We start from the raw sequence: 13,246 nt of genomic DNA on the forward strand, positions 1-13,246 counted from the left end.
TGAATTAATTGAAGAACAAGGTTGAAACTTACAGGAAAAAACTTAATTGGGAGGGCGATCCTCTTGGAATAAATGATTTATAAAGAAGAGAGAAAACAAATGATTGGTTGAGATTTAAAAAGAGAGAAAAAGTTATAATAGTTATTTTAGATAAATATAAAATAAATATAAAGGCATTTTGGAAAAATAAATGTTAAAACTTAAAATTTAGACGTAGAGAATTTGCTTTATAATATAGTATAGATAATAAAAACAAAAATACCACATATATTCAGGCATTCAGCTATATCCAATCTTTTGTATAAGGCCCATTGCTTAACTTGTCCAGCCCAGACTTATAATAAGCCCACATCAAACGAATGCGTCAACTATACGCGTATATCTGCTTATCATGCGCCTCACAGTCGCACACCACCACCAACAAACTCAAAAAGAAGATAAAAACCTGTAATCTATATATCTATAACTTTGTATCTTATTACCCGCCAAACTTCATCTCCTTCTTCACTTCAATAAACATAAAAAAAATTGAAACTAAAAATGTCATCCCTAGAAACTTCCACACATCTTTCTCTCTCAAGAATCCTCTCTCCAATTTCCACTCTCTCTCATTCTTCTTCTTCTTGCTCGCTTCTAATTTCACCTTCACTTTCCAATCTATCTCTATCCATATCATCTCTATCTGTTCGAAAACGACACCGTTTTACAACACCTCAACGGTCATCGAAAAACGAGTTTCAATCAGTTGTGGAAGAAGAAGAATTAGATGAAATTGAAGATGATTTAGAATCCGATTTTGAAGATGTCAGTGATGAAAATTTGGATGTGGATGAGCTTGAATCGGAAGCTGTTAAAGCCGTTCGTGAATACTCGATTTCTTTATCAAAGGAATTGAAAATTGGTTAGTATTTCTGTATTTTTTTAATTTTAATTTTTATTTAATTTAGGTATTCTAGGGTTTAAGCATCATACCGTACAATTAGAGTACAATTTTCGGAACTTATGAAAATATTAATGGATGTAGTTACTGTGAGTAGTCAACTAAGTAACTATATGACTTGAATAGTATGTTAGAAATGAGAATTACTGGAGGATGTCGTAAACCAAAGTTTTTTTGGAATTGTGTATTGATGAGAAACTGTTTGTGTATGTGTGTGTGTGTGTGTTTTAACGGACTTGCTAGTTCAAATTTGGTTTAAAAATGGATTGGAGTTTTATATTTATATCGTGTTACAGATGAGGAGCCAATTGGTGATAAAGATACTCGTGGAAGAAAAAAGATTCGGGAAAGTGTCAGCGCCATAAATGTTAGTAAGCTGTTATCCTATGCAATTACTTGATGTCTATTGATACGTGATGAAGCTTATGTTAAATAAGTTGAAGAAGGCTTAGTTGAATGGTAGATTTATCTTAGTTCAGGAATTGTAGAGAACTTTGAAAGTTACAAACTTTAAGAGATCGTGGACTAATTTTCAGTTCGTCTAGTCATCAAATGTTTATAGTGAGATATGAGCAGAATAAATTATTTTTCAAGTTGTGACTTAAAATATATTCCTAGTTATATTACTGAACTTAGCATTTTACCATAAGTTTCCATGTCTGAAACTTATTTTTCCATTAATCAAGGATCTTCTTGTTATGTCATTATGAACTATCCGACTTTTCAAACATTAGGTGTATTTATGCTCGACATTAGTATATAGTTTGTTAGAGCGTGAGATGTAGAATGAGGTTTTGCTTTAAACTACTGGAACACTGTCACGGAAGACAGGAATGTGGGAAGGGTCCATATATAAATATACATGTTCATTACTTGCTACCTTTGAAAAATTAGGTGGCTGTAATATTCCTTGAGGACATTCTAAGATAAAGTTTAGAGGGCACAAATGCGGAACCACCTAAATGAATGCTGAACTTATGCAACTTTTCAACTTTTAAGGGAACGTGTGTGAAATGCAAGGCACATTATCTGTCTTTATTTTCACATACTCTATTCTTTTAAACATAAAATGTTGTTAATTTGACTGTAACTATGAACAAATATAGTTTATTTAGACTCAGAAGCTGGTCTTGTTCTTGGAGGAGTTAATGCATGTACAGTTAGTTAACTTACACTTATCCCAATCACAATCACGAACAATAATATAATGAGAACATCTTGTAGTTTCCTGGAATTAACTTATTTAAAATTTCAACTTAATGCAGATACCTGACCATCTTCTTCCAAAGGTTTCAATTGTTGGAAGACCAAATGTTGGTAAATCGGCATTATTTAACCGCCTTGTTGGGGTATTATATCATCAGTCTTTTTATGTGTATTATACTATGTAGATAAGTTATTATTGTTATGTAGATAGCAAGGAACATCTAACTCTTCTATTTAAAAGTAATATTTTGAGTAAAAAGAAGCAGCGATAATCTCTCTTTTTGATGGTATATCTTCTGATATATACATGATTACATCTGTTCCAGGGTAACAGGGCTATTGTTGTTGATGAACCCGGGGTTACAAGGGATCGCTTATATGGTAGATCCTTTTGGGGAAATCATGAATTTATGGTGATTGATACAGGGGGAGTTCTCACAGTTTCAAAGTCGCAGACCGACATTATGGAACAACAGTTATCTGTCTCAACAACCATTGGCATGGAAGGTATTCCTCTTGCTTCTAGAGAGGCTGCTGTTGCCAGGATGCCATCAATGATTGAGAGACAAGCTACTGTGGCAGTAGAAGAGTCATCAGTCATCATATTTGTAGTTGATGGCCAGGTATGGTTTTAAAACTAACGACATTTAATAGTGGAATGTTTACTTGTGCACCACTGTGGATAAATGTAAATTGTATCATAACACTGGATACTGTCACCAAAAACTTTTAAAAGTTGACATATATTGGATGCTCATGAACGCTGGTCTAGTGCACCATTGTGGTCTACCAGTTTAGAGGTCCAATGGCCTTGAGAAGTTATATAGAAAAATCTTCCATCTCTATGCTAAAAGAAGTCGATATTCTTTTATGCTCATGAACACTTGTTTGTTGTGAGGGCCCTACATGACTAACTATGAACAGGCAGGCTTGAATGCAGCTGATGTAGAAATAGGGGACTGGCTTCGGAAGAATTATTCACGCAAAACTATCATACTAGCTGTTAATAAGTGTGAGTCTCCACGAAAAGGAATTATGCAAGCATCGGAGTTTTGGTCTCTTGGGTAAACTGATTCCTTTTTCACTCAGTAATATTGATTCATACTAAGCATTACAAGCATATGTTATATTATCATATAGGGGACTTTCTGGCATGGAGGTTGAAGGAATAAGATTCTTTATAATACTCTATCTGGTATCTTTTGTTGGATTATACTAATTTTACGGAAATATTAGGTTTACACCACTTCCTATATCTGCCGTTTCTGGAACCGGAACTGGAGAACTACTCGATCTTGTTTGCACAGGATTAGGGGAAATTGAGGTATTGTTTCTTCTGAATCAATAAAGCACAGGTTTATTTAATCATATCTTATGTTTTTCAAATAATTATTGATTTTCACTCAGGATTCAGATGTTCAGAACAAAGAAGAAGATTATGTTCCTTCAATTGCGATTGTGGGGCGTCCAAATGTTGGTAAAAGTAGCATCCTGAATGCTTTGGTCGGAGAGGACAGAACAATTGTTAGTCCAGTCAGTGGGACCACACGTGATGCTATTGATACTGAGTTTGAAGGACCAGATGGACAGGTTTGTTTTGCTTTTATGACATACTAGATACTAGTAGTCTTTATGACTAGTAGGTCTATAACTTATCCAGGAATTTTGGATTAGAAAGGTTTTGTGATCTAGGAGGATTCATAATCTATTCTTCGTATTTAACTGCAAAAAAGTCTGATTTAGGGTATCCTCGATTACACAGTTAAATTAATCATGGGGAAGCTGACATATATGTATCTTTTGTTATATTGATAACCTGCCATTGGCATATGACATATTAAAAAAAAGGATAAACTTACATAATAACCTTGTTTTCCTAAGAGTTCATGATCCTTTTTTCTGGATTAGTTAAAGTCGTGAACAAAATAGAAATCAGACTAAGTATGCAACCCCTTTTTGTGCAATTTTCTCTAGAAATAACTACATGTGTTGTATGTATTTAATATAATCATTAAGCGTGAGGCTAATGAACAGTGCCACCGCCACATGGTACTGTTCTATTAGTTCAACTACACCCGCGTTATTATTCAGTTATTATTCGGATTTTACCATATTGGATCCTGTTAAGGGGTTTCTTCTTTCAGTTTTTCTTGGTTTCTTGCATAGTTTTTTTTTGTTTTTGTGTTGTCCTTTATTGGTTCATCTTATATCCTGCATCACTATCTAGATTTTGTCATTTCGGATCCCGTTTGGGGTTTTTGTTTTTGATTTTTCTTGGTTTTTCTCATAGTTTTTTTGCTTTTGTGTTCTCAACTAACATATTGGAAACTTTTATTCAACATTTTGTTTTTCCTTTCTTTTTGCTTTTTTTGGTTCATTGCACAAACTAAATGTATGTATTCGATATTGCAAACTTTTGTGATATGGTTTTCTTAGTTATCCCGCACAAACATTTTTTGTTTTTTTCAAGTTATATATTGGTTTTTTCACACGTGTTCTCTTTTGAATTTTTAAATAGGTTCAACGCAAGTAAACGAAACCATTTCAACATGACAATTGGAGCCCCGCAAAGCGGGGCCCAAACCTCCTAGTTTAATTTGTTGTAAATCATGAAACTTTTTGCAGAAATTTCGTCTCATTGATACTGCTGGAATCAGGAAAAGAGCAGCCGTGGCTTCATCAGGTAGCACAACCGAAGCTTTGTCTGTCAATCGAGCATTTCGTGCTGTTCGACGTTCTGATGTGGTAGCTCTTGTAATTGAGGCTTTGGCCTGTATTACAGAACAGGTAAAAAGTTAGTAGATTTTCTGATTTAGAAAGTTTTGTAGATAAATTTATAAAGGCTGTGCATTATAGCATTGATGGAAACAATAACTTGTGTTGGTCATAAAAAAGAAATCTGAAATATTTCGTGAATAGGATTACAAGATTGCCGAAAGGATAGAAAGAGAAGGCAAAGGTTGTTTGATTGTTGTGAATAAATGGGACACAATACCAAATAAAAACCAGCAGACAACATTGCATTACGAGGAAGATGTTAGGACAAAGCTTCGAATTCTTAATTGGGCACCTATTGTTTATTCAACTGCAATAGTTGGGAACAGCGTTAATAAGTATGTCTTTTCCTCAATTATCTAAACAAGTTATTCATGTATCAAAATAATAATCTACTTTTGGGACTAAAACATGCTGTATAAAGATTGAACTGTAATGGAATATTCCAGGATCATTGTTGCTGCTAGCGATGTTGAAAAAGAGAGATCGAGGAGACTTAGTACAGCCACAATAAATCAAGTGGTGCATGAGGCTTTAGCTTTTAAGTCGCCACCTAGAACACGAGGTGGGAAGAGGGGACGCCTCTATTATTGCACTCAGGTATTTCTGCGAAACAATTGGTTCTTGTAATCTGCTTATTGCAAGCGTTCAAACAGCTGAATTACATGTTTTTTTGTTGCTTTGTAATTTTTCTTATTATGTTGATCCTGCTCCTGATTGAATCTCCTACACAGGCAGCTATTAGGCCGCCTACTTTTGTGTTCTTTGTGAATGATGCAAAGCTTTTCCCTGAAACATATCGGCGTTATATGGAGAAACAACTTAGATCTGATGCTGGATTTTTGGGCACACCAATCCGTCTTCTATGGCGAAGTCGGAGGAAATCAGAGAGGGTTGCTGGTAAGCAATAACAGTCAACTCACACTTTTTGTTATTATCATTTCATGAATGTCCATTGCCTCTTTATTTTAAATCAAAATTTACTGCTTTGCATGTATGTCTCGTCATTTGCAAATTAGTTAGGCCGAAACAAATGGCTAGTGATATAATAAGATAAATTTTGGCAATCTACAACCAGTACAAGTAGTTTATTGTATATTGGACAAGCATGTAAAGCATAATCTTGTTGTGAATGGCTAAATTGTGTTGTGTAAATATCATTTACCTAAAATAAATGCATTGTTTGGCTGGACATGTAATTTGAAATTAACAGCTTAGAATGAAAGGGGTGGAACATTGGTCAAATTTGCCGGAAGTGTATATTTTACTATAGAACCTCCTAACGTTATTTTCCCTATGTTATGAATTTGTGGGCATAGTGAATTCTTGATTGAACTTTTCATTCGTATACAGTGGTAGTGTTATTTTGGTGACACAAATACAAAATTTTGCTGTAGAGTTTCTTGCACTTCATCTTTGCCCCTTTCATATTAGAGTTGAATGGGGCTACTTCCTATTTAATCTTCCTAATACATCCTCCTAAAAATCCTTCTGATGTATTAACTTCATGACATGTGTAATCCATTAATTCTCTCTCCCACTCTCATCCTTTGATTGTACCATGTGACATGATCATATTTTTTGGAGGATGTATTAGGAGGATTAATCATTTTCCATAATATATATCAACCCATCTACTTGTGAATGGTTAACTTGGCTTTTGTTTAATTCCAAGAAGTGCCTGTTATCATATACGTCGAATAAAGTTTTATAGCTAAAAGTAAACCAATTTCATAAGTCAAACAACATAAAACGTTTTAATGCATACAGGCTACAAGGGTTAGTATTATTATCGTTATTTTTGGAACAATATAGTCTTTATGGTCGTAACTAATGTTTATTATATTAAAAAGGCTGATATGAATTGCTAGCGGTCAACCCGAGTACCGGTCCTGTTTTGACTCTGCGCTAAATGATGACCACTTACAACTTGAATCCGCTACCGATTTGCCCTTCTTCCTGCCTTTGGGCTTTGCTTGGAGAGGAAGTAGTATAGTATTAACTTCTATGTATTTCCAGGACAAGATCCAGCATCAAAACCAAAACTGAATCTCACACATAAAAAGCTGGCTGTTGCTACATGATCCATACAGTGGCAGAGTAAAGTGTGAAGGACAACTGCCAACAATATCTTGAAGAAATCACGAGGTAATTTTTAGTATGTTTGATGGTAATTTAGTGTTGTCAACAGTTCTTGAAAAGCTCACCCACTTTTTTGGATTATTAGCAACTTAGTATAATGCTAATTTTAGTTTCAATTATTTCATCGAACTGTTTGCATTAAAACCGATTGAGTGGTTGGGAGCTTTGATGGGTCTAATACACTAGTGTGGACAAAAATCTTTTAAATGCACCTAGGGGCCCGGAAAAGAGTAGCAGCCTACATTTTGGACCTTATGATTTTAGAGATTATTTAGGTTGAATGTTGAGTTATGTATTGTAAATCTCACGTACCATCATATTCCTGTTTACCACTCTCCTTTGGGATTATATAAGAACCGGAGGGGGGTTTTTCCTGAACCCTTCCACTAACCAACATGTTTACCTTGAAACCTATTATGAGAATTTTAGGGTAACCGGGCCACCATTGGTTTGACTTGGGATTAATTTTTTAGTAAATTACATTATCCACAAATAGCATAACCCACTTTTGTTAGTAGTTAAACAAAGAAGAAAAGCCCATCAAAGTTTTAAAAAATAATAATTTGAGGCAACCTCGGCTGTTGGCCTTGACAGGATATGCAGATTAAATTTGGGCATTTTTCTTGCAAGTAACCTTTTTTTCTTTCTTTTTTGCTGGTTAAGTTTTTTTACGATGTCGTATTGTGTAGGGTATTCTACGCATTGATTTATATCTCTATGAGTTGATGGTGGCCGTGGGACGGGGTGTGGTCATGGCCCCCTTTCTGATGAATGCGAGGAATGAGGATGATGGGCCAATTCAAAATAGACATCCCTTAATTCATTTCTCTGTATGATTTCTTTGTGGAGAACATTAAAAATACATGTGTGTAACGCACAAGTTTCATGCGGTGTTTACATTTTGTTTGCATGGTGCATTAATGCAATAATCTTCGGGAACGTTGGCCAGAAAATGGACGTATCTAATTCCTGTCAATGCTGGATGTCTCAAAAGCATGGTCTACTCTGCATATAAGAATTTGTGTATTTCATTAATTGGTTTAAGTCACTAGATTAGTGACAATTCCTTTATTGACATGGTTGTCCATTGAATTGAATTATTGATATGTATCATCTTTTTAATTTTTACATGGTTGACCAGCTAGTGACCTAATGACCTGCTATAACAGGTTAATTGGTCTACTCCGTTGTCTCTCCATATAAGAATTTGTGTATTTCATTAATTGGTTTTAAGTCACTAGATGAGCAATGTACATTATTTCATTGACATGTTTGTGTATTTCATTAATTGGTTTTAAGTCACTAGATGAGCAATGTACATTATTTCATTGACATGGTTGCCAATTGAACTGAATTATTGATATGAATCATCTTTTCAATTTTGTAGACCAACTAGTGACTTAATGACCTGCGAGGTTAATTACTTTTTTTTTTAACTAAATATTTTTCATTTGATGAACAACCCACCCTCGGCCGGAAAAAGATGGTAATAAGAAAAGGTAAATTTGACCCACTAGATTTGCATAAAAGGTAAATTTTGGGCAGCATATTGTTTCCATCCGATCCCAATATCTCCTCCTTTCATTCCTTACTAATCAACCAATTTTCCCCATAAAAGCCAAACACATTCAATACACAATATATATATATAGTATATATACACATTTTTATTATATGCTCCCGATCATTTTTGTAAAAGTAATACTCCGAGAAGTAATAGCTACAATAATACTAGTATATATAGTTATTTGGAGTAATAATCAACCCCCTAATAATTATAAATACAGAAAGTATATACAATCCCAATTCGTCAAATTATTCCACTGCATTTTTTTAAAACTAATCTGTTTATGTTTTTATCCTTATATAAAGAGTTTTGATATTTTCCCATTTTATATCATATTTTTAGTTTTATCACGGTTTATTTTGGTTTCTTCAACAAAAGATGAAACCTATCGAGGTTTCTGAAGGTAGTGACAGTATTAAAATTACTTCAAATATGGAGAAACTGTCTATTGTACCCTTCTCAAAGAAACAAAAACCTGAAGTATTAATAGAAGCAAGAAAACACCTAGCTAAAAGATTTAGGCAAGTTGCGATGGGTGCGATTGAACCTTCTGGTTCTTCAAGTAAACGAGTGTCTAGTGGAGGTGGCCATATCTGGGAAATTAAGGGAAAATGAGATATGAGTTTTGTTGAATTCGGGTTTAATTGAATTGGGTTGGTTTAAATTTTGGGTTTCTATTATAGATGTGAAAGATCTTGTTTCGAAGATGTGAAAATCTGGAAATTAATCCATATTGGAAGAGAGAGAAACAGATAAAGAGATGGATTTATAAATTTTGGTGTTAAAAAAAAAAGTTTAACTTACTAGAACACGTCATCAGGTCAAATATTGATAACCATATAAAAAATTGAAAAATATGTGGGTGACACATATCAATAATTCAGTTTAGTCGGCAACCATGTAAATGAGTGATATTACATTAATCATCCAGTGACTGTTAATTTTACCAAGTTTTCAGTTTAATTAAAATGTTATTACTTTTCTTTTTTTGCATAGGAAAAGAGTTGGAGGGTCAAAAGTGGACATAAATAAATGTTGAGGGTTAAAAGTTGGAGGAAAGATGAGCATAAGATCTAAAATAAATTATCTGTATATTGCTATCGGCGACCAACATGTATGATAACTAAACTTTTTACACTTTTCGACTTTCACCTCTTTATGGCCGTAGGTCCTTATGGGTAGAGGTAAGACTGTCTATAGCTCACCTCCTCCGTACCCCGTCTAGGGATTGAGTATTCGTTATTGTTGTGAGTATTTTCATTCAATATGTATAACGAATAATAACATAATTAATATTTGAAATGTTTTACGGAAATTTCATTTTGTATGTGTTTTTACTTTAAAAACAATTTGTTTAATTTGAATATGCATGTATTAGGTTTTGAAGTTTCTTAAAAACTCAAAAATGTAGATATGTTTAAATTAGGAGAAGTAGATAAATTCACTTGGTTAAAAAAAATAATTGCTACGTTTCAGAAAAAGCTTAATTAATGTAGGATTGATAGATTGATAGGGTATTTGATCAGATGTCCTCTCCATATACCTCATATATATACACAACATTAATACCCGTAGTACGAGTAATTGAAAGTTGAAGTAGCTGTGAAATTCGGATGGTCTGGCTTAAAATGTTGGGTCTTATTTTCCTTGTACCAATTTTTGTGCCTCAACAAAAGAAAAAATCTTATTCAACGATAGCCGCGCAGATTTTTTTATTTTCGTTACATGATTAAGCATATAAAAGCTTTTGGGAAGCTATAAACTCAATACAGTAATTTCCAGTGTTTACAAAACATCTTAAATAATGATATGTAAATCCTAATATATCTACTTTAGATGGCTCAATTCATCGGTCTGCTTGTTACATAACCCACTCATTTGTTGAATGATCATATTTGGTAGTATATTTAACTAGATCTATACCCGGTCGTTGACCAGATAGAAACAATATATATATATATATTGAAAAGTTATTTTGAGAACTTTTTTTTTGCGATAACTTTTGAAAACTTTTTAAATCAAGCCCAAACGATTATTATTCTTTACATGAAAATTGTTTTTTGATTGTTTTCTGAATAACTTATATGTAATTTTGAAGTTTATAATTCTGTGGAGGCATGGATTATCATCCGTTATACAATTATGTGGAGATTTGGATTATTGATCACATGTGTACGAATATTGCTATGATTACATGTGATTGACTTGCATACATGTGATCATAGTAATATTCGTACACATGTGATCAAGAATCCAAATCTCCACATAATTGTATAAAGGATGATAATTCATGCTCCACACAATTATAAACTTCAAAATTACACATAAATTATTCAGAATACAACCAAAAAACAATTTTCATGTAAAGAACAATTATCGGTTGGGCTTGATTTGAAAAATTCTCAAAGGTTCTCGCAAAAAAATGGTTCTCAAAATAACGTTACCCTATATATATATATAACTTTCTTTATTTTGAAAACCATTTTTTTGTATTGGATTATATGTTTTTTTTTGTCCATTCACATGTGAAATGATATAAAAAAGTATGTTGTAGAAGAAACTTTTTTAAATATTAAAAATCATGGGGGGCCAAACATTTATTCAAAATAATAAAATATTGGTATGTGAAGGGTTTTTCACCCAAGTTGGGTGCATAAGGGTGGACGGAGTGGGAGAGGCACCGGACCGGTACCGGATGGCACACCGCCCCGACCCCCCGGTACCGGTTGGGTGGGGAGCGGACTGGGCACCGTGGTGCCGGTTTGGGTGCCGAGTATTTGACCGTTACAAAAAAAAAAACGTGGGCCCCCTACTTTTTCTCTCTTTCTCTTCTCTTTCTCTTTTCTTCCTCATTTTTTTTCTTCTTTTCTTTCTGCCGAACAGATCCTCCTTTGTGAGCAGTACGGATGGCCGACGCCTTAGTTGTATGTTTATGTTGATTAAGTTTTATGTTTTACTTGTTTTCGTATGTTTGAATAAGATTATATGTTTTATTTGTGTTTTTAAGTTGTATTAGTTTTAGTTTATTAAATATAAAATGTTTTAGTTTTAAAAATAAATAGAAATGAAATTAAATAGAAAAGGGTGGGGAGGGGAGGGGAGAGGTGGTGAAGTGCTCCTAGGTTTCGGGGAGGAGTGGGGAAGCCCTCCCCCCACCCTAACAGCCCATATTCCTTCCCCCATATATATATATGAAAGCTATTTGTGGTACATGTACTTTTTATAGTATATGTGTAAGTTAACTTACACACTTCTTCTTTCTTCCATTTGTAGTATATGTACTTTTTATAGTACATGTGTAAGTTAACTTACAAACTTCTTCTTCTTTCTTCCTTCCATCTCCGACCACCACCACCACCACCATGATCATCTCCGACCACCACCATGATCCTCCGGCGACGACGACCATCTCTGGCGAGACTTACACATGTGTAAGTACAACTTTTTTAGCATTTTAGGGTTTAAAATTTCTAGGTTTTTTCCTTCGCGAGACAACCACCACCAGCCACCATCATCTCCGACCACCCCAACCACGGCGCCGACGCCGGATAGCAAGGGCTTCGCCCGTACCGTAGCAAACTGCCCTCCTCCTTTTTGAAATATGGACAATCTGTATTATATAATTATTTTTTTCCTTTATAAAACAAACTGTCCCCCCCCCCTTTTTTCTTTTTCTTTTTTTTTTTTTTTTTTTTAACTTTCAATCTTCAAAAATATTTAAACTACCCTTAATTTTCAACACATTTTTAACTCACACACTACATCTAACCTAAAAAATCTCTAAAATATTTTTCAACCCTAACGAGCTAAACTAACTTTTTTTCCCCACTAATTTAAATATATTTTCAGTTAATATACCTATAGTATTCTTAATGAAATTTATTTACAATATACATTCTTTTACTTTAATCCTTAAAATAAATACACTACCTCCTTTTACATCAATTACTTTTACATTAATAACCACTCGTTACCGTCACCACCACCCATCGCTACCACCACCGTTGCATTTTAAGGGTACACCACTCGTATAATACATATAATCTCTCGGTTAGCATGAAACTCAAATGTTCACCATACATATCACACATTAAGGTTGTTTGCAATATTTTAAAGTGCTCGACTCACTCTAAACTGTTGAACTTCAAAATATTTTCAATCCATTGGTAATTTGTACGTGTCGTTCTATATAAAAATATAAAACATAAAAATTTGCTAATTATACGTAGGTAAGTAACTTATTTGTATATAGTATTCATGATTCAAAAAGTGTAAATTAAATAGTATTTAAATGGTTACCGTATATAAAATAACTAAGTTGACTTTTAATTTTAAGGGTTAAGATTGTTTTGATTATGAATTTCAATGGTTTAGATCAATAGTTGAAATTATTTTTTTCTCTTAGTTGTGGTAGCCATTAATATATATAATTAGACGATATGGTTCAAGAGAAGAATTAATGACCTTTTTGGAAAAGGAAGTGAAAAAAGTAATTAGGCCCTTGCTGGATATTTTTTATACTATAAAAAAAAATAGGTTAATTTAGATTATATCCAATTTTTTAGAGGTACCTCATAACCCATTTTCAAGGCAATTAACGTATTGTCTTCCAGTTA

At 33.7% G+C, this 13,246-nt stretch overlaps 1 protein-coding gene across 2 annotated transcripts; it reads left to right on the plus strand.

Moving 5' to 3' along the window:
* Positions 1 to 446: 446 nt before the first annotated feature.
* On the plus strand, positions 447 to 8,330 carry LOC122582053 (GTPase Der). Of its 2 annotated transcripts, XM_043754404.1 has the most exons (13): positions 455 to 901; positions 1,237 to 1,307; positions 2,206 to 2,289; positions 2,473 to 2,769; positions 3,071 to 3,210; positions 3,383 to 3,470; positions 3,554 to 3,736; positions 4,772 to 4,933; positions 5,066 to 5,259; positions 5,371 to 5,521; positions 5,656 to 5,821; positions 6,941 to 7,069; positions 7,753 to 8,330. In XM_043754404.1, exons 1-12 carry the CDS (start codon positions 541 to 543, stop codon positions 7,003 to 7,005), a joined length of 1,962 nt encoding a protein of 653 aa, XP_043610339.1. In that variant the 5' UTR covers positions 455 to 540; the 3' UTR covers positions 7,006 to 7,069; positions 7,753 to 8,330. The 2 variants fall into 2 exon arrangements, with proteins under 2 accessions (XP_043610346.1, XP_043610339.1); XM_043754411.1 differs by lacking the exons at positions 6,941 to 7,069; positions 7,753 to 8,330 and adding an exon at positions 6,775 to 6,934 and having other exon boundaries at positions 447 to 901.
* The last annotated feature ends 4,916 nt before the right edge of the window (positions 8,331 to 13,246 follow it).

The sequence above is a fragment of the Erigeron canadensis genome, chromosome 1 (assembly GCF_010389155.1).
Source record: "Erigeron canadensis isolate Cc75 chromosome 1, C_canadensis_v1, whole genome shotgun sequence".
Taxonomy (NCBI): Eukaryota; Viridiplantae; Streptophyta; class Magnoliopsida; order Asterales; family Asteraceae; genus Erigeron; species Erigeron canadensis.

Excerpts from the sequence above, each read along its gene's own strand:
- LOC122582053 (XM_043754404.1), top strand. The coding sequence starts at position 541 with ATGTCATCCCTAGAAACTTCCACACATCTTTCTCTCTCAAGAATCCTC. Across the intron at positions 3,211-3,382 it reads TCGGAGTTTTGGTCTCTTGG|GTTTACACCACTTCCTATAT; the intron begins GTAAACTGATTC and ends CGGAAATATTAG. Across the intron at positions 3,471-3,553 it reads CAGGATTAGGGGAAATTGAG|GATTCAGATGTTCAGAACAA; the intron begins GTATTGTTTCTT and ends ATTTTCACTCAG.